The sequence below is a fragment of the Sus scrofa genome, chromosome 18 (genome assembly GCF_000003025.6).
Source record: "Sus scrofa isolate TJ Tabasco breed Duroc chromosome 18, Sscrofa11.1, whole genome shotgun sequence".
Classification (NCBI taxonomy): Eukaryota; Metazoa; Chordata; class Mammalia; order Artiodactyla; family Suidae; genus Sus; species Sus scrofa.
In genome coordinates this window covers 36,884,494-36,905,858 of record NC_010460.4, presented here as the reverse complement: position 1 = coordinate 36,905,858, position 21,365 = coordinate 36,884,494, and the positions used below count along the sequence as shown (strand labels likewise).

General features: G+C 43.6%; 1 protein-coding gene across 6 annotated transcripts in view; it reads right to left on the bottom strand.

Annotated features, from left to right (window-relative positions):
• The window catches only part of ELMO1 (engulfment and cell motility 1), a 581,070-nt gene that overhangs the window by 430,237 nt on the left and 129,468 nt on the right, over nucleotides 1–21,365 (bottom strand). For 4 of the 6 annotated variants that reach the window (XM_021079237.1, XM_021079238.1, XM_021079236.1 and 1 more), the window contains one exon: nucleotides 19,258–19,407. The exons of 1 other annotated variant lie outside the window; for it this stretch is intronic. In XM_021079237.1, the coding sequence (XP_020934896.1) occupies nucleotides 19,258–19,335 (78 nt within the window). In that variant the 5' untranslated portion in view covers nucleotides 19,336–19,407. Of the gene's footprint in view, nucleotides 1–19,257; nucleotides 19,408–19,681; nucleotides 20,448–21,365 lie in introns of those variants that run through there. One more of the 6 variants, XM_021079240.1, reaches the window with a different exon arrangement.

The window sequence follows — 21,365 nt, the reverse complement described above, 5'->3', positions numbered from 1 at the left end:
ACTGTGACCCCTCTTCTAAGGTCTGGTCCTTCATTCCCCACATCCCCTGCCTGGTGGAGATCCACAAGGATGTCCTGCCACCCCTTCAAGATGCACACGTCATCTTCTTCCTCACTCAGCCAGATCCTCCTCTTGCCTCCTTTTATCTCTTAAAAAAAATGATCAGTCTCCCATCCAAATCTCAGGGTTCTTTTCGTGCACAAGAGAACCCCAAGATGAAACATCCTCGGGAGTCCCTGGTTATTTATTTCGGAGGTTGTGGGGTCCAGCCTGCTTTTCCTCGGACATGTCCCAGCTGTTGTCCCTCATCAGTGCCCCCTCCCCGAGGAGTGCAGTTCCTATTCAACCACCTGTTCCTGTCCGTTGGCAAAGGCACCTGGCTTGCGGACTCCACCCAACCCACATGCTCACCTCGGAGCGCTCAAGTCTGCCGCTGCCCACGTTTCTGCCCTGACACTGGCCCATGGAGGCTGGTAGCTCCCCCACCCGCTGTGATACATCCTGTCTGTCAGCAGCTAAGGATTGTGGGCTTCTCCCTGCCTCTGACATCCACTGCTCAGGCCCTTGTCTGGCCCCAAATAGGCATCACCCCGAAAAGAAAGCTTGGCTTCACTGAAAGCTTATTCATTTCAAAGGTTTTTAAAGACATGGGGGAAAATGCTCATGAGATGATATTAAGTGAAGGGATGCTAAAAAACAATTGGAAGGCTGAATTTTTATCAACGACTTGCTTTTCTGTATCTTGCCCAGAGTATGAGGGCTTGAATGACAGAAAAGGATTTCCTGGAATTGAACCCCAACTTCTGCAGTCCCTGATTTTGTAGCTTTAGCCCTATTACTTCTCTCAATGTTTCCATTTTCTTTTCTGAAAATAAAATCAGGACCTTGCACAGTACTGAAGATTAATTGAGATGATGTATGCAAAACCCTTGAAATAGTACTTGGAGCAAGGCAATGGATAAATGTTACCTATGAATAGCTTCTTTCACTTCTTATTTCCTGCTTGGACACTCTACAGGTCCTTTTTTTAAAAGTTGGTTAAAGAAATTAAACACATGAATGAATGAATAGCCAATTCCTCCTTCTTCCTCGAGCGACTCCGGCCTCCGGTGCTGCCTTTGGCACTCATCCCATCCTGTTCTTTATTCTTCGACTCTTCATTTCTTTTGCCAACCAGATTACACTTCATTGAAGGCAGCGACTGCCTCTGAGACATCTCTGTCACCTTCCCAAGTGAGTGGCTGCTAGGCCGTAAGGCGTGAAATTAATGAGAATTTTTTTTTTTATTAAGAACACATCTTCTTTTTTCAGACTTTTAGCTTCTTTCCCTTTTTTCCAGTCTCTTCTGACTGCCTCTGAAGCTTAGGTAGGAGCTAAAAATGGACGGCCACAAGAGAAAGCCAGGAGCAGTCCCCAGTGACCACGACGCAGCCACCTTTCCGCAGGGCCAGGGTCGCAGAGGCCTTTCATTGCAAAACCATCTTCCACCAAGACTTGACGTTTTTGGTCCTAGATTATTAAAAAGCCTTTCTTGAATGCTTTAAAAGCATGTGACAGCTGCTTTATTTTGACACTTGGAGGTGGCACAGCACAGCACTTAGGATTTTACTTTGCTTTTATAGACGGAAATTCATTGAACATATTCCGCACAGCAGTTATGAGTAATGTTGGCTCAGAAAGAAAAGAAACCTGGCTTCCAAATGTCAGGACACCTCTGAGAAGGGAGATGCATGTTGACTACGACTTCGTCTACAATGTGACTTGCAGAAACTTTAATGTGCAGTAACCCTTCTAGTTCTCAGAGGTGCCTCCTGACACTGTGTCAATGACACTAGTCATTTTATAACAGCTTTATTCTTCCTCCAATGAGCCCAGTGACTACTCTCCATGCTTCGAGCCACATACCTTTAGTGTGGAGGAATCGGATATGTCCTAAAAGGTGTGCATGCATATTCTGTTTTCCTAATAGCATCTTAAATCAACTGAAAGGTAATGACAAAACCACACTTTCCTGAGGCAAACTGAGCTGGTTCTTGGAAAGCAAGTATTTTGTCAACAGTTCCAATGTGAATCACTGACACAAGATTCCAGGGACTGTCAGGAATGACAAAGGGGCTCACAACTACATCTCCAAAGTACTAAAACCACGTATCACATTAATTTTTTAAAATTGAAAGATGACAGGCTATGCCGTCTTTTCTTGGCAAAAGATTTGTTTCAAAAATGGTTTACTAAAAATGACTTGTTTCAAGTTTCATGAAGCTACTTCAGTATCAGGCTGAGCAAGACAAAGTACAATCTTTGCATCATAAAAATCATTGGACTATGCAAATGAGCAAAGACAAAAAATAAGTAGTACTCTCATGTATCTGTGGGTTAAAGAGGGAGAGGGGCACCCCTTTCTCATTTAAGTATTCTGACATAATTCTTATCAGCAGAAACTGTATTTCTCTGCAACTGGAAGGAAAACAGTGATTTGATTTTATTTTTTATTTTATTTTTTTAGGCAAGAAATAGATTTATTAAGATAGAACACTTGTGAGAGATGCAAGCAGGCAGGCAAGGAGGCTCTTGAAACTATGATTTTAGAAAATGTAAAAAATATTGAAAAGTACAAAGCAAAAATAAAGCCCTCCTCATATCAGTTGTCTGTTGTGAGTCTCCTTCCTTGTCCTTGACTAGTTTATATTATCCTGATATCAAGTTTGCTTTGGAGAGAAAACAAAATTTTTTTTCCCAAATTTCAATTTCCTGGGCAGCAACAACAACACATTTCCTAATTCCTATATCCGTCTCTGCGTTCCTTAATATCCATCTTTTCCAAGAAGTACTCCCAGATGACTCTAGCCTGGCTGGCATGCTATTTCATCCCACCATACCTCGTAGTCAAGTGTCCTCTTTTATGTGGAAATGAGTGATTCACACAGTGATTCAATTCAGGCCTGAAAGTCTGCCTACCTTCACTCCTGTGAAATAGTCTACTTATTTGTGTCAAGTTCATATGTGGAAGGTTAATCCTAGCTATGCGTATGGAGGAAAGTAAAAAGTCAGACAGGGAGTTCCCGTCGTGGCGCAGTGGTTAACGAATCCGACTAGGAACCATGAGGTTGAGGATTCGGTCCCTGCCCTTGCTCAGTGGGTTAACGATCTGGCGTTGCCGTGAGCTGTGGTGTAGGTTGCAGACACGGCTCGGATCCCGCGTTGCTGTGGCTCTGGCGTAGGCCGGTGGCTACAGCTCCGATTCAACCCCTAGCCTGGGAACCTCCATATGCCGCGGGAGCGGCTCAAAGAGATAGCAAAAAGACCAAAAAAAAAAAAAAAAAAAAAAGTCAGACAGCCTTGGTAGGATAAACAGAAATGACTGCTGGCTCTGATGGGTAGGGTAATATCAGACCATGTGGGTAGATGTGAAAAAAAAACAGAGAAGCTCTGAAGGCAAAGTAGGGTTCAAGTTCAACTGAAACACAGGATTAGGAAGGTTTATCAACTACGAAGAAGCAGAAATTAGATGTAAAACAGTGTCAAAAAAACACTAAGAGGAACTAGTGCCAAAGGGAGTATTAAGAAGTGAGTTTACAGTTTAATTTAGGGGTTTTCCTCCCTTTTACTTCTTGTCTCTCTTTGCCATGGAGTTGGTTCGCTTGTTTGTGGGTGGATGCACTAATGCCAGTCCATGCTTCTTTCTTGAGTAGTATGAGATGTGCTGAGATGTCTGCCAGCAAGTAGTGGAGGATCATGAGCTTCCAAGTCTCAAAGATATGTCCTATGAGTATGACCATGGCTACCCAAGGCTGAGCTAGAGCCTTGAGGGATAAAAACACAGGGTCTTCCAGAAGGGTCTGGAATATGCAAACAATGGCCACAACCTCACACACTTTCAAAAACTCCTATACTTTTGACATATCAACATAACGTTTAACATCTCTCATCCCTTGGCCAGCCCTTCTGATAATAATGATAATAGTAGCAACTACTGCATATTGAGTGACTACCCTCTACACACTGCAAGATGATGTTACTAAGTTTATATTACAAATGAGAAAACTGTATGAGCTCTTGAGATGTTAAGTAGCTTGCTCAAAGCCTCACAGCCTATGGGATAAAGCCAGAATTTGAAACTAGACCGACATAATTCTAGAACCCTTGCTTTTAACTCCATTCCAAATCTGGAGTATCAGCAACCACCAGCAGCAAGGCCAAGGGCCCAGGCTAACACCTGAGGGGAAAGCAGTGGAATTCTGGGCATCTTGGTTCCTGGCACATAGCGAGTTGGCACATAACATTGAAAAATGTTACTTACGGCACAATGTTGCAGGACTACTATGAAAATAGTAGATTATCCTGCCTCATGCCTTATCTCTCCATAAGTTATGATGAAATCCTAAATTAACACTGAAATTTTAATTTTATTTTTTTATTTTTTTGCTTTTTAGGGCCACACCCGCAGCATATAGAGGTTCCCAGGCTACGGGTTGAATCAGAGCTATAGCTGCTGGCCTTCACCACAGCCACAGCAACGTGGGATCCAAGCCACATCTGTGACCTACACCACAGCTCACAGCAACGCTGGATCCTTAACCCACATAGCCAGGCCAGGGATCGAACCTGTGTCCTCACGGATACTAGTCAGATTTGTTTCTGCTGAGCCACAACAGGAACTCCTGAAACTTTTGATATAGAGGTTGAAGAACTCTCTGCTCCAGTTATCTTCTCACTTTTGATGCTCAAATCAACACCTCCAGCTCTGACTTCTCTGTAGCCCCCTTCTGTCTCAGGCCATTTTAACTTAATGTGTATCCTTCCATAACCTCAAAGTCAAGTCTTAGTCCAAAGTTCTCTTTTCCAATTTTCCACTTCTACTCATCTTTTTTCTAATTTGCCAGAACATAACCTTGCAATAACATTATACCTTCCCTCTCCTTCACGTTGTTGTTTGTTCTTCACTTCTGCCGAGTCAACCTCAGAGGTGATTCTCTAAACCTTCTTTATTCTGTCTGTAGGTACAGAGAAGCATTAAAAATAGTTTCTATTTGGATTGTTTAGGGCCCTTTTGGTTCAAGGCATGGTAAGTGGATGTTGGTACTGCATATGGAGGAGCTGACGTGCATGCATGTCATATGAGAGAAAGTGGCTGGAAAGGCAAGCCGGAGTCTCATAAACCACCCTGGATGATTTAGACCCATCACAGGTTTTTAAGCAGAAAAGTGACATAATCAAATGTGCATGCTCTAATGATAGGTGATCACACCAGAAGCCAGTTAGATGGTCAAGTTGAACAGTGTATCAAAACCCAAAGGAACTCTGAAAAGAGGTCTTATTTTCCTGTACCCATTTGTAAGGGTTCCATGAAGAATGTGAGTCCACCTACATGTTCCTCCATGAGTGTTTTCCATCTTGGTAGCTGTCACTATTTCACAAGAAATCTCATTATCATCCTCAACATTTCACTCTCCTTTACCTTTCTATCTATAATCAATCGCCAATTATCTGTCAAGTTAATCTTCTCATGTGTCTTGATAAGACATATGTCTCACTTCTTTCTGTCTCTGCTGTCACTATCCTAAGCCATGGCAAAATCATTTCTTGCCTGGGCTACTGTAAGAACTGTCTAATTAATCTCTCTTCCTTCATTTTACCTCTCACAAAACAGTTCTCAGATTACGACCCTCTAAAAGTACAAATCATACGACGTCACTCCTCCTCTGTTTAGAAACCTTCCCTTTTCCCATGACTCTTGGACAGAATATCAAGTCCATAGAGCTCCTCATGGCAGAGCCTCTACTCAGCCAACCAGCCAAATCTAGAGCCCCTGTGGAATTTCTTTCAATTCCAGAGAGGTGTAACATATCAGCCAGGACCTCCTCAAATAATTGACTCTCCACCATTCCTTCGATTCTTTATTGGCAGGACTGCCAATTAGACAGAATGGAACATCTTAATTTGTCCTTTCAACAAAACTTCACATTCATATTTTTCCATTATTTTATCTTTTAGGCTCTGTTCTAGATGAATTCCTCATTTTCACCCTCCAAGTTTTTGATTCTCTCTTTAGCCAAATCCACTACAGAGTTACTCTGTTTATTTTATTGTTTTTTTCCTGTTGTAGGGTTTGGGTTTTTTTTTACATTTTATTTACTGTATGTGCTTTTTTCATTTCTGAGATTTCTAATTGGTTCTTTCTCATATCCGTCTATTCTCAACTTATATCTACCTACTTTATGTGCACAATTTCCTGTTTGTGTAGATATTATTCCCTCTTTTCTAAAAGTCTTCCTTTGAGGATATCTGACACACTTACTTTTAAGTCCTCCCTTGATCTCTATTTCTGCACATTGACCAGAAAGAACAGAATCAGCTAGAGCAGTAGCAGGAGGTGTGATAAGGAAGAACAAGATGCAGGCAAGTTTTCTGAGGTAATTAATTAGATGGAAAAGCTGAAGGAGAGAGAAGAGTCTAGGAAGAGGTAGTTTCAGCTACAGTAAACTGAGTGCATGTTCATGTGCCATCAAGAAAAGGAAAATATAAAGAAAAGTAGAACTGCACAGGTTTGGAAGTAGAAGGAAAAATGAGGAGTGTTTTGAATATGTTAAGTTCGAGGTTCAAGGGACATCTAGATGAACAAGACAAATAAGCAGATAGGTATTTATTTATATGGGTTAGGAGGTCAAGAAAGAGGTGACAGTGGAAATTATGAGCATCTGAGGGTGATGATGCTGATGAATGCTAACAGATCTGAGCATCTGAGGGTGATGATGCTGATGAATGCTAACAGATCTGCTAACGGATCACTACAAATTTGTCCCAGAGTAACGATCCATCTGTAGTCATTTTGAAAATTGATATCGCTTATCTCAAAGCCATTTGGCTATCTTATGATTATGGATAATTTTGATGGAAGGGCAAAAATAGATCTTCATAAAGTCAATTCATAAGGTCTAATAATATATTTAGAATGCAAGGTGGGAACAAGGGAAGGAAAGTTGTTCTCACCAGAGCCTCTCCTTTCATAATTTTATTTAATTGCATCATTAGCCAGAAAAGGTACAAACATCACGTATTTCCTCTGCTCTTATTATTATGACTTTACCACCTATCAGGCCCTATAGTAGGCAAGGGGAACTTGGCCCATGTAGATCATCACACAGTGAATTAATGGAGCCATATCGAATATTACAACTGCACATAACAAGAGCCTTCATCTGACCTGAGGAGTCAGAAAGGACTCCTAAGAAGCCTACATTTCATCTGGGATAGAGGGTGAAAAGGAGTTAGACAAGCCAAGGGGTGGGAATTTCCTGGTAAAGAAAATCACATCTGTAAAGACTCAGAGAAGTGTGCCTTCGTGAAAAGAAGAAAGTCACCTACAATGAGACCCAAGATAGACGGGTTTGGGGGAAGCCATAGTGACTCTAAGCAAAGCTAGTGATATAGGCAAGAGCTGGGGATAGGAGGGCCCTAGTAACCACAGCAAGGATGGCTGGATTTTATTCCGAGTGCAGCAGGGGAGCCACTGAAGAAAACGAGGCTTGGGAGAATGCGTTGGCGGGGAACAAAGAGTGGTGAAGAGGAGGCCAGCCGCAGTGCTGCTGAAGTCACCTAGTGAAGGCAAATGAGAGCAGTGGCAGTGAGGATGGAAAAAAAAGGTGGACAGACTCAAGAACCATTTAGGAGGTAAACTCCCCAGGATTTGCTATTTGAGAGGCTGTGGGCAGTGGGGGCAAGGTTGTCCAGCACCGTGTTGGTGCCATTGACTGACAGCACCCAAAAGTGCAGCTGATGAGATTTCTAGAAAAAAAGAAACTAGAAAAGCATGTATTTTCTTTCCCAGAGGCCGCTTTTATTCCCTCAGAGATCTTCACACACTGCACACGTCTACATACCCCTAGAGGTAAAGTACAAGCTATCCTTCTCTAGAACAAAACATGAGTTTCTGGAGTCCTTCTTAAAGCTAAAATCAACACATGCATTTACCCCACCGCAAACTGCCAGGTGACCTTACAGGAAAATGAAGTACAAAGTGTGACACACACAAGGCTCTAGAAAGGGGAGCCGTCTGAGTCACCCAGTCTCAAGGAAACATGGTTGATAAAAGGCTCTGTCCTGAGTTACCCAATCTGCTCTTAGTGACAGAGTTGGGGGAGGGAAGTCGAAGGGAGAAGAACACCACCCCGCCTACCTAGAAAGCAAACTGAAATCTGCAGTTCATTTTCAGAAGAAAAAGCAGAATGCGAGAGCTCATTCTTGTGCCATTAAACTGGGTTCTCTGCTGCGGGGAGACATATGTTTTCTGTTTTTCCCTTCCAAAGCATGGCAAACGCTAGGATTTTAGGAGGTTCAACACTCTCACATACGAGGAGAGAGAGCTAAAACCAGAAAGGGAAGCACCCAGCACTTTATATTAAAGGAAGTTTAAGAAATAGCTGTTACACTCCCAAATCCAACAGCTGCACAGATCAGATGAGCGATGACAATTCCTGTCCCCACATCACTCTCCCTGATTATGACAGCACAAAAGGCAGCAGTGCAACATCACACAGGCTCTAGCACACGTTTCTTAAGTGGAACCAAAGAAGCTCTTGAAGGTATTACTTACGTTCGAGCTTCCCAAGAAGCTCTGGCAACTAAGAAAAGGCAAAGAATAAGTATTAGGGCCATTTTACTGAATGGAAGCATTGAGGTGCTCCCTAAATATTAGTGGGGGAGCCAGAAGTACCACCAGCAGATTGAGCCAGAAATTTAGAGGACCTCACAACACTGATTTTCTTTTTTTTGCGGGGGGGGTTCTTTTTAGGGCTGTACCTGCAGCATACTGAAATCATATGCTGCCTAGGCTAGGGGTCGAATCAGAGCTGCAGGTGTCAGCCTACAGCACAGCCACAGCAACACCAGATCCAAGCCACATCTGCAACGTACACCAGAGCTCACTGCAACACCAGATATTTATCCTACCAATCGAGGCCTGGAATTGAACCCTCATCCTCATGGATACTAGCATGGTTTGTTACCACTGAGCCACAACACAAACTCCATGACAGTGATTTCTAAGTCTGGATCCAAGGGCATCCGCATGACCACGGAGCTCGAAAAAAACAGGAATCCCCAGGCCTTGAATCACACCTACGAATCATCCTCTCCGTACGTCCAATATGTTTCATATGTGATTCTGATGCAGAACCAGGCCTGGGAGCCACCAATTTAATTCATTCTCAACAGGGGAAATGTGTCCACCACCCAGGGAGACACTGGCCATGTCTACAGACATTTTTTGGTTGTCACACCTGGGGGAGGGGATGCCACTGGCATCTAGTGGGTAAAGGCCAGGATGCTGCAAAAATCTTACGATGTACAGGACAGCCCTCAAAACTAAGAATTATCTAGTTCAAAATGTCAGTAATGCTGAGGTTGAGAAATCCTGATGTAATCCAACCATTCAGGAAAGAACAGTCCAGGAAAATCACATGTTCTTTTCAGTCCTGTAGTGAAAGGGTGGAACCTCGCTTTCCAGAAATTCAGTCTCATTTTCTTGATCCTGTGGGATCTTTTTTATTGTTATTATTATTAGGTAGTAAAATACACAGAACATTAAAATTACAATCACAACTGTTTTTAAGAGTACCATTCATTGGTATTACATACACTCACATTGTGCATTCTATGTGACTGTATCTGAATTCCAAACTCTATTTGGAGCTCGACTGTCATTTTAGTTGACTAGGCTCTCAATATTTAAATGTCTTGGGAATTATGGGCTTTCAGGCTGAAGAGTTAGCTTTAATGCCTTTAAGGAAAAGTTTGCATTATTGGTTCCAGTCCTGCTTGAAACATAAGAAACTTGTTCTATGCTATGTACCACTCTTTAAAACAAATCATAATTGGCTCCTAATGCTTATCCTTATTAAGCAGAGTGCTGAGGGTTATCTCACCTAACTCCACAGCACCAGGAAGCATGTGTGAATATTGACAATTCTTCCTTACAAAGCAGAAGGCTTGTCCCCAGTCACACAGCACTTAGTGACAGCCCAGATTCAGAGTCCAAAGAAGTCTACCCAAAGTCCATGCTCAGCAGCTCCAGGTCAGCCTGCCTCTCCCAGGGTCCATCCCCAAAGAAACCAGCCTTTTTAGGCTCTGTCTCACTCCAGGTGGGTTCCCAGACCACTCGCCATATTTTTCCCTAATGTTTAAGGAGAGACGGTCTTGACTGTCACAGTACAGCATCTCCCTGGAAGTGACGTTGCTCGTGGATGGAGCAGGCAAGCTGGCAGTGGTGTAGGTGTCTGTTCAAACCAAGCTGGTGTTACTGGTAGGAGCCCCTGAACTGAGCCATTAAGAGACGGAGAGACCCAAAGAGAACTACCAAACACATGAACTAAGCCAAAGAAAGATAAATACCACCTACTACCAGTTACATGTGGAATCTACTTAAGAAAAATCAAATTCATAGAAACAGAGAGTAGGAAAGTGGTTGCCAGAGGCTGACGATGGGGGAAACATGGAAGGTTGATCAAAGGGTACGAACTTTCAGCTCTAAGATGAACAAGGCCCGAGGATCTAATATAAAGCAAGGGGGATATAGATGATAATACTGTATTGCATGATTGAAATTTGCCAAGAGAGTAGAACTTAATTGTTCTCATAATGTGTCAATTATACCTCAATGAAATACTTAAAAAAAAAAAAGAACTAGCAAACAGATTTACGATTTCGGTGAAACTGCCTGGGTTTTCGTGTCATCCAGTGCTGGATTCAAATCAATAACTTCCTAACTGTGTGATCTGAGGCAACTCAGTGAACTTCTGAACAATTATGAATTAGGAAGTCTTGAGCCTGCCTCATAAGGCTGTAGTAAGGGGATGGAATACTCCGTGCAGGGCACTTAACACACTGCCTGGCACGCAGTAGATGCTGATTAGACGGCGCATGCTATTACTACTGCTACTGCTACTATTGTTATTACCTACAGAATGAGTATAACTCCTCTGTTGAGCACAAAAACCTCCACGCGCTTTCGGCAATAAGCGAGCTTTAAAAAAGGGCTTGGGTAAATCAAATTTATGCATATTGAATTATATCTTAAATATACTACAGAAATAGGATAGCTGAGGGAATGCTGAAGGCAATCATTCTGCATACACTTGCCTAAAAACACATGCCTCTATGTTTCTTTTAGAAAAATAAAATCCACAGCCATGTACGGGGAGGGCTTGCTCTTGCAGTTTTTTCTGTTGGGAGGATGGAGAACACCAATGTTTTATTCTCATCTTTACTCCTCACACTTCAAGCCAAAAGTAAGCCCACAGAAACAGAGATCATTGTGATGGAGCGCAGGATACAAATGTAGGTACAATCTGGCTGGCCACCAGGAGCATGTAGCCCACTTCAACAGACGTGGGCACGTTAAAAAAAAAAAGGAAATAGCATCAGATGCAGGTTATATTAACGGTAAACAAAAGCTGCGGGCAAAGAAAATGGTATAAGAAATGAGAGGGGTGGAGAAAGCACTGCATTATAGCATAATCCAAAAAGACAGGAGCAGAAAGGAGGCTCTCTGCAGTGCAAAAGCCAGGAGGTAGAGCAGTGGAGGCGGGAAGAGAGGGCAGGAGGGATGCGAGCAGGCTGGTGATAAGAAAGAAACTACATAAGCCGTTCCCTGGTGACCTAGCAGTTAAGGACTCAGTGTTGTCACTGCTGTGGCTCAGTCTCGATCCCTGGCCTGGGAATTTCCACAAGCCACCACCGTGAACTGTGAACACAGCCAAAAAGAAGAAAAAGAAACTACACGAGATGAGACAAAAAAAGTGCATAAATGTGCAGGTCACACTTCTAAACGGGCAGCTTCTACAAACAAGAGGGCACCTGAGAATTACACACACGCACCTGCAGATACCTTGGACCTGGGATAATGCAAAGGGAAATCATGGAAGGACAAGAGGGCAAGCTAATGAATCTGATTCGAGTCTCAGGGTTACTGGAAAACTCAGGAATTGTCCTTGGCTTTTTTTTTTTTAATCGTGGTATGCTATCTTCAAACAAAATCTTTCTCCAAAGCATCCAAACATGAAAACAAGTCAATAGCAGCTGCTGTGGCCAGAGTGAGCATGGAGAGCCTGGCAGCCCACTGCACACACCCTCGTCCTGGAACCACTTGAGAAAGCTCTGCAGAACTAAGGCTGAAAATCATGCATCTCTTCCCATTATCCTTTCCGGGCCTGAACTGAAAGCATAACTGCCTACTCAAGTGATTGACACACACGTAAGAGGGATGATGCCCCCCCCACCACCTGCCAAGATGGCCCAGGCTGGCTTTTCTTGATTAGAGATGAGACCTATCTCCTTGTATGGAGCGAATGGAGTTTGTACACGTGGGGTCATAAATACATCTAATGATCCCTCTTCTACATGAAATAACTTCCAAAAGTTGGTGAGGAACTATCAGATCCCCCTTCTTTAGGTTCACATTTGAGCAGTTTTATTGACCATTTGCTTATATTCTGCAGACAACTGAAGGTTTATACAGGGAAATAATATATCCAATAAACAGAGAGATGAATGGATGACCAGCCAGAGGAGAGGTTGGTGACCAGAGCTGGTATTACTCAGATAGAAATTATACTTAAAGACATGGAACAGAACATGGAATCTGAGAGTCACTGATGAACACACAGACCAGAGGGCTAAGCATTGAGGTTGTGACAGAAAGAAGGAGAATGACATGGAACCATGAAGGAAGCCCATGAAGACTAATCAGATAAAGAGGGAGAATCTCAGAACTGAAGCTTAAGGAAGGGAGCGGAGGGTTTTAACAAGATGTGAATGAGAAGCTCTGCCAAGTGTTACCGAGAGGGCGAGGCCAACCGAGGCAGAGGGAAGACCACTTGATTTAGCAAACAGGAAGGCACTGGTGCCATCAAAGAGGGGCAGCACCAAGGAAAGGAAAATTGTTATACATCCTAAGATTATGTAGATATCAAAGCAACACAGATGACACATACTGACAACACTTAAATCGGCTTGGAATGGAAAGACAGAAAGTAAATTACATACTAGCAAGAGGATTACTAGGTCAAGAGGAGAATTTTTCCACGTAGGTACAGAAGAGCTTACTGTTGAAAGCAGAGGAAAGAAGAACAAATGAAGAGGATATTGATGGGGGCACAAGCCCCAGAAAAGGAGAAAGGACAAGTTAAAACACAGGTAGAGCCAAAGAGATAGGGGTTGGAATGCCTTGGAAAGAGAGAGAGGACACCTCTTCCTCCTCTGCCGGCAGTGGAAAAGGAAGACAGCATGATAGGAGACAAAAGCATTGAGTGGTTTGTGGAGGTGTGCAAATACGTAAGCAGAGAACTTCTGAGACCCAGATAGGAGCAGTGGCTTGCTGGCTTCAGCAGACTCCTTGAAAAGCACATCGGGGCAGGGCAAGGCAGGAGAAACGGTAGGACTGAAGAGCACGTGCAGGGAACACAGAAGCTGCTTCCCAGAATATTGGTGTGTGGTCAAGAGATGGAAGAAAATATCATGAGGGAGTACTAGGGAGCCAGTGAATATTCCATAGCATGAATTGGCTGTATATCCAGTTAGCATGCTCTTATATTACTAGGTGATGCCTCCCTCACACCTGTTGTTTAATTTTCTCTCCGTCCTAAACATTTACCAAGTTAGGCAGAGAAAGAAGGGGAAAGGTGGGAAATTATCCAGGGTGGAAGGGCAGGTCAAAAGGAAAATCAGAGCCTCTCATTTTCCAATTTGATGAGAACTTGCTTCAACTAGCAACAACAATGCCTGCCTTTACTGAGTAATTCACTCTGAACCAGGCCGTGTCCTACATTCTTTTCATATCGTTTCTTTCATCTTCACGACAATCTAAAAGTGGCAAAATTTTATCTTGACTTGACAAGTCAAAGGCGCTGAGGCTCAAAGAGGCTAACTGGGCCCTGACAGTAAGGTGGACTCCAGGGCCCACACCCAGGTTGAAACGTCCCAGCGCCAGGACTGCATCTGTTAGGCCACGCTGCTCTTAGCAGACGCCTCTTGTCAAAGTGCCAGGGCTTCTATCCCTTGACTGGAAAATACGCGGTGCAGTATACAGTAAGTGAATACGAAGAGTGGATGGGGAGCCTTTTTGGCTCCGTGTATCTAGATAACCATCACCTAGGGCCTCAAGTGGCTCCCGAGTTTGAAACCCAACCACAGACAGCGAAGGCGGGAGCAGAGGCCACTGCCGAGAAAAATGAGCTCACTGACAGCTCTTTCAAGAGCCTCACATGATATAGCAAACTCCACTTGCAAAAGATTCCTCAGGGCTTTACCTACTGAGTGGAAACATAGAAATGTCTCGTCAAAACGTAGAAGAAAGATAAACCAGTCTACTCCAGGAAGACATGCCCTGGATCCCGATGGGCCCTGTTGGAGCATGGCCGAGCAGAACCGAGCCCCACTCAGGAAGCTCCCTCTCCCGGTTATTCATGAATTAAATATATTAAGGACGGGCTTTTTACCAGGCACTGGAGGAACAGTACTCAAAGACAAAGTAACTCACAGGCTCATGACTGTTTCTCATGAGTCCCTGCATGATGCCATGTGGAAGGCCCTTCTATGGACTCACTTGGTGTTCACCAAACACCAGATTGAGGGCCCATCCTCAGCCGGCAGAATCACCATCTCTGCAGCTGGGCTGGGAATGTGCATTCTTCACAAGCTCCCTGGGTGGCTCTCCGGCACTCAAGGTTGAGGAACACCAGTTTAAGACGATAGACAAGGACAACACGCTGAGATAAGTGAAGGAACACTGGAGGTTTGGAGAGGAGATGGGGCAGCAATGTCCAACCCAACTTCCGGAAATACGTTTTAGTGAAAGGGTAGCTCTCCAGGTTAAAAAGCGGCAAAGAGCTTTCTAAACAAAGGTAACGTGCAATGGGAGAGAGGCAGGTTATGTGACCTTTATTTAAAAAGATAGAAGATAAGGAGAAAACCCAAGTGATGATCATTGCTAAAGTCTTCCTCGCTCGTGCAAATACACTTCCAACTCTTGTGCCAACTTCCGACCCAATCAAGAAATGACACCGGACATCAACACTGCCTAGAGTCTCACTCCAACCTCAGCAGCTGCAGGGCAATAAGGGACGGCATTTCTCGTGGTGGACGTCTCCACACGGCGTGACCACGAGGCCTACAACTCAGCCAACTTCTACGTTCAGTTCAGAGTGTGGGAGGCCTGGATTCCTGGGTTTGTGTCACAGTCTCATGGACTAGTGAATCATCTAACTTCTACAAACCTCAATAATTACACTTGTAAATCCAGTATCATCACCAAGAATAGACACAGCAACATCACATGGCTCCTGATATGATACCGCAAGGAGGACACAACATCACCTCTCTGGCCTGTCTGCCAAAAATGCAAAACTTGAGTCTGATAGAGAGGAAACATCAGCGAAACACAAACTGGAGGCCATTCCACAGAAAAGCCGTCCCGTATTTTACAAAACTGTTAAGGTCGCAAAAGACAAAGACGAAGGAACCATTCCACATCCATGGAGACCAGAGAGACATGACAAGAAATGTAATACATGATCCTGGAGGGATAGCAGACTGTGAGGAAAATACCTATAAAGGACCTTATTGGGAACACTGATACAATTTGAATGTGGGCTTTGGGCTTTGAATTAAATGATAGGTGTTGAACTAATGTTCACTTTTCTGGTTTCTCTAAAGAGATTGTGGTTATGTAAGAGAATGATTTTATTCTTACGGATACTGAGATTTAGGGTTAAAGGGATATGATGCCTCTAAATCACCCTCAATCGCTTCTCAGCCTTTTGGCTAAGATCAAGTGTAAATCACCCTCAAATCACTCAAAGGGGGATCTATATACTGCAGAGAGAAAAACAATACAGCAAATGAAGCAAAATATTAATAATTAGTGAATCTGGAAAGAAAGTAGACAAGGGTTCTTGCCATTTCTCTGTATTTAAAATTATATCAAAATAAAACTACCATATGATCCAGCAATCCCACCCCTGGGCATCTATCCAGAGGAAAACCATAATTCAAAAACATACACATGCCCCAATGTTCATCACAGCACTACTTACAATAGCCAAGACATGGAAGCAACCTTCCACAGAGGAATGGATAAAGAAGATGTGGTACATATGCATAATGGAATATTACTCAGCCATAAAAAAGAAAAAATTAATGCCATTTGCAGCAACATGGTGGGACCTAGAGATTACTACACTAAGTGAAGTAAGTCAGACAAAGAAAGACAAATATCATACGATATCACAATTGCATGGAATCTAACCAAAAATGACTCAAAAGAATTTACAAAACAGAAACAGACTAATGATTTTAAAACCAAATTTATGGTTACCAAAGGGGAAATGTGAGGCGGAGGGATAAATTAGGGGATTGAGACATATACATACGACTATAGATGAAATAGTTAGGTAACAAGGGCCTACTGTATAGCACAGGGTGATCTACTAAATTCTGTGTAATAACCTATTGGAAAAAGAATCTGAAAAGGAACAGATATATTATATGGATATCTAACTTACTTTGCTGTACACCTGAAACTAACACAACTTTCTAAGTCAACTATACTTCAATAAAATTTATTTTTAAGAATTATATCAAAAGAAGTTACTTTTCAAAACTATCAGGCCTTGAAAGGCAAGGAAATGACTTAGAAATTATCAAAGACTGGAGAAGACGGAGGAAACACTATGACCATATTACATTGCAGTTGGTATTCCTAGATCGGATTCTGAAACAAAAGAAGGCTATCAGTGGAAAAACTGATAAAATCCAAATAAATTCTGTAGTTTGGTTACCAGTGAGCTATCATAGTTTTGGCAAATGTGCCACAGTTATATAAAAACTCTCTATACAATCCCTGTAATTTATCTGTAAATCTGAAATTGTTCTAAAATAAAAAGAATATTTAAAAAATTATTAAGGTATGCACAGAGAAAAGGACATCGCCAGAAGCCAGAACAGGACACTGATGCCACAGGCCCCTATGAGTGTATATCAGGAGCTGAGGTCTTCCAAACACCACGGGCCATGGCAGAATCAAAAGGAAATAGTTTACCTGAACCACTGACTCAGAATCTCTTAGGCTGGGACCCTGGAGAACATTCGATCAGGTGCCCCAGATGGTTCTGATGAGGCCTCAGGCTTCTGCACCAAGAATCCAGCTCAGCATTTCTCAGACACAATCACTCACAGGAATGCCCTGGAGATCTTGTTAAAATGCACATCGGGGTGAGGGGGTCTGGGTAGAGTCTGAGACTATTTCTAAGAAGCTCCCAGGTGATGCCCAAGCAGCTGATCCTCAGCCCCACCTATGAAAAAGGCACTGGAAAATCAGATCAGCCCAGGACTGCCCAGTATGACTTGAGAGGCCAACTTCTATCCCATTGAAGCCGTTGGTTCTCTCGGGTTGTAGACAAACCTAATCCTGGCAATACTTAGTCTGCGCCAAGTAGTCCCAGTCCTATTTTAAAGTAATGCTCAGAGTTCCCACTGTGGCGCGTCTCAGCAGAGCTAGGATAGGACTCAGGTTCGCCACCCCCCCCACCCGCCCTAACACACTGGGTTAAAGGATCCATTGTTGTCGCAGCTGCAGCATAGGTTGCAGCTGGGACTCGCATCTGATCCTTGGCCTTGGGAACTCCATGTGCCGTGGGGGGGGTCAAAATAGAAAAAAATTAAAAAATTAAAAAGTAATATTCAACTTGTACTCTCTCTCTCAAATAGCACATGAAAAAAGGTAACAATTGTTGACTGACATAAATATATATAAAATTATTGGGTCATTGAGTTCCGTCGTGGCTCAGTGGTTTACAAATCCGACTAGGAACCATGAGGTTGCAGGTTCAATCCCTGGACTTGCTCAGTGGGTTAAGGGTCTGGAGTTGCCATGAGCTGTGGTGTAGGTCGCAGACGCGGCTCAGATCCCGAGTTGCTGTGGCTGTGGTGTAGGCCAGTGGGTACAGCTCAGATTAGACCCATAGCCTGGGAACCTCCATATGCTGCGGCTGCGGCCCTAGAAAAGGCAAAAAGACAAAAAGAAAAAAAAAAATTACTGGGTCGGCTTTTCTACATTCATGGGTCACTTCTAGAGTCACAACAAAATCTGCCTCAGAGAAGAGTTAAAATGACAATGATGTGCTGGTCTGATGACATCTTTTTTGACAACAATCCTAAAAATGTACCTTTCTTACTTTCATGCTCGCACTCAACTAATTCTGATTTGATCTTTATAATTTATTTTAATGAGTCCTTTGGATCCACACAATGCCATATAAATCTTATAGTGTAGTGGTCTTCAGCCAGATAAAACATTTGACCAGAAAAAAAAGTATAGATCATAACCATAAAATAGTATCAAGGACATAAAAAGTGAAGTTTCCATGGAATCCTACTTTTGAAAATGTAGAAAGCCACCTAGAATCCTGTATTATATGCTTTATGAAACCATAAGTGCACACAAGGTCTCAGTCTTTTTTTTCCTTTAAATCATTTGCTCCAGAATGACAAAAGTAAGCTTCCTGAGATAGCCTATAATCCAAGAGTAAATGAGAGATCCATCATAAGACTGTCGGTACTCAAGCTGAAGGAAGCCTCCACAGGTAAAGCCATTTCAAAAGTCTTCTTGATAGGTTTTCATTTGGTAAAAATTTACTGCGTATTTATTCCATACCAGACAAGATAAGAGAACCCACAGTGCATTTTAATAATAAAATTACAACTGGCTAGAATCCAAGACCTAGCCCCTCTACACTAATTTCATTATCAAGCTGTTAATATGACAAAGTAGCAATATACTTGTTGGCTGCTTCTGCAAAAATCGAAGAAAAAAAGTGATTCCAAAAATTAAGTTTTGTGTTGTCTATGATAAAACAATCCGCACGTGGTCCGGAGCCCCTCCCTGCAAGGCAGGGGTGGGACAGCCTCCACTGTGTCACCTGCTCAAAGCCTAATCCTCTTGTCCCTTCTGCTCCCTCCCTCACAGCTTCAGACACAAACCCTGTACTGACACCCTCCTAGGAGATGCTGGACAACGATAAGAGCCCCATCCATCGCCACTGCGTGTGGAGCAGAAATCAAACTGCCCTGCAACTCCTACCACACAGAGCTTGCAACACAGCCAGAGAGAGAACAGGGGGAAAAAAGAGCTATCCAAAGTCTGCGAAAATGTCAGAAGAGAAGGGAAACTAAAATACCCCCCGAACGACTGCCAGTATTACCAACCTGGTCGATTTCCATGAGTTTGGGGTAGGCGCCCGGCCATTCTATGGCCACCTTGACGATGTCCGCGGGGGGCGGCATTGCAAATCCCGAGAACGTCCAAAGCCGGTGCAAGTGGGATCCTCTGGGGCAGACGGACACACGTGTCTATCCCTAATGCGGAATGACAAAAAGAAAGAGAAGTCGCTCAGGGCAGATGCAGGGCGAATTCTGCTTTATCACTTCCTGTTTTCACTGGTGGTTTAGGTAGAGAAACGGCTCTGGCGTAGAAGACACAAGGCGCCAACTGCACCACTCGGGTAGCTCCTGAGAAGAGGAGACAGAGGAGGAGAAGGGGCCAGTGCCCCGGAGTCGCAGACGCCAGGAGACGAGGCCCTGGCGAGGGACGGCCTCCCGAGTGCCCAGTGGGAAGCAAGGCATGCCTTACCACCCGCTTCTGCTCCGAATGGTGCCCAGGGTCTGAACGAGCTGGGCTCACTCTGCCCAGAAGAGCATGCAAACCCCTCGTGCTCGGCAGCCTCCGGAAGGACAGATTGCCCAGGAAGTCATGGCCAGGAAGCAGTGTTTCTTTAAAGTGTTCTCTGTGTGTCACAAATAGAGCTCCGCACTATAGCAACCAGGATATCAGAAGGCAGGAGTGATGCCCCAAGGTTCACTCACAGGCACACACTCACTCCCTCCCCCAGGCCAGTTCACATGGTGCCCCATCAGAAGCAGATCGACTGAAGCGGCTTGGGGACAGCATTCAGAACAGACTTCGAACGCTCCCTGGAATGAATGGTGCTGCTGACACAAGGGAAGTAAGATCATTCTCTGCCACCTCTCTCTCCCAGATTCGACCGTTTCTTTTAGGATGACTTTTTTTAACTTAACATTTTTGAACAGGTAAAACATGCATGCGATTCAAACCTTGAATGTGTGTGCACGCGTCTGTGGGCACATGTAAAAATGGTGTATAACCTCCTACCTCCCAAAGTGTTGTACCTGCCCGGTAGCCACCTCTATCCTCATCTCTCCAGCAATTCACTCTTCATGGTTTCTTACAGATCCTTCCAGAATTTCTTCATAGATTATAAGGGAAATACAAAAGCATATTGTATTTCCCTCTTTCCTTTATATAAAAAGGGAGTATTCTATACCTAGTGGGTTTTTTGGTTGGGGTTTTTTTTTGCGGGGGGGGGCGGGTTGTTTGTTTGGCCACTGCCCAGGATGTATGGCCAGGGATCAACCCAGTACCACAGCTGTGAGCTGAGCCCCTGCAGTGAAAACACCAGATCCTTAACCCTCTTAGCCACAAGGGAACTCCTCTATACCCTTTTTTTAGGGGTGGTATTTTGTCTTTTCATTTCGTGTCTCTCCCAAATCTTTTTATATTAATACAAATACTGTGTCCTGGCTCCTTCTACAGAGGCATAGTCATTCTTGATACGGAAGTATCCTATCTGCAGAACCAGTCCCTGGCCGTGGGCCACTGGTCATCTCTCACCTTTGTAAACAAGCCTCTGTGAATAACCTCATGCATATCATTTTGTTCATGTGCAAGCATATTTTTAGGGTAGATTTACAGAAGTGAAATTCTGGGGTCAAAGAGCATAGGTAGTTTTAGATTTCGATAGGCATGTCCAAATACCCCTCTGCGTGAGATTTGTATCCATCCACACTCCCTCTAACAAGAGATGAGGCTGCCTATTGACACACAGCCTCACCACGTATTGCACTTGTGCTTGCCTAATGCACTGAAAAAAAGTGTATCTCAATGTACTTCTAATGTCTATTTCTCATACTTCGACCGAGGTTGAACATAAACAGGCAAAGTCCCATGTCCACTTTTGTGTGAACGGTCCAAATCCTTTACACTGTTTCTACTGGACTCCTGGTCCTTTGTAGAAACTGATCTCTGTGTGAAGAGTCTAATCAAACATACACATTTGGTTCTTTATCAGACCAGAGGAGGCCTTGTCAGTTATTATCCCCGATCTCAGTGGTGGATGGACGAGACTAAGATGATAGAGATAGGAGAGCTAATGATAGCAGCCTAACGGCAGTTATAATAACAACACTAGCAGTTATAGAAATAACGTCACCAGAGCCAACGTCACCAAAACAAAACT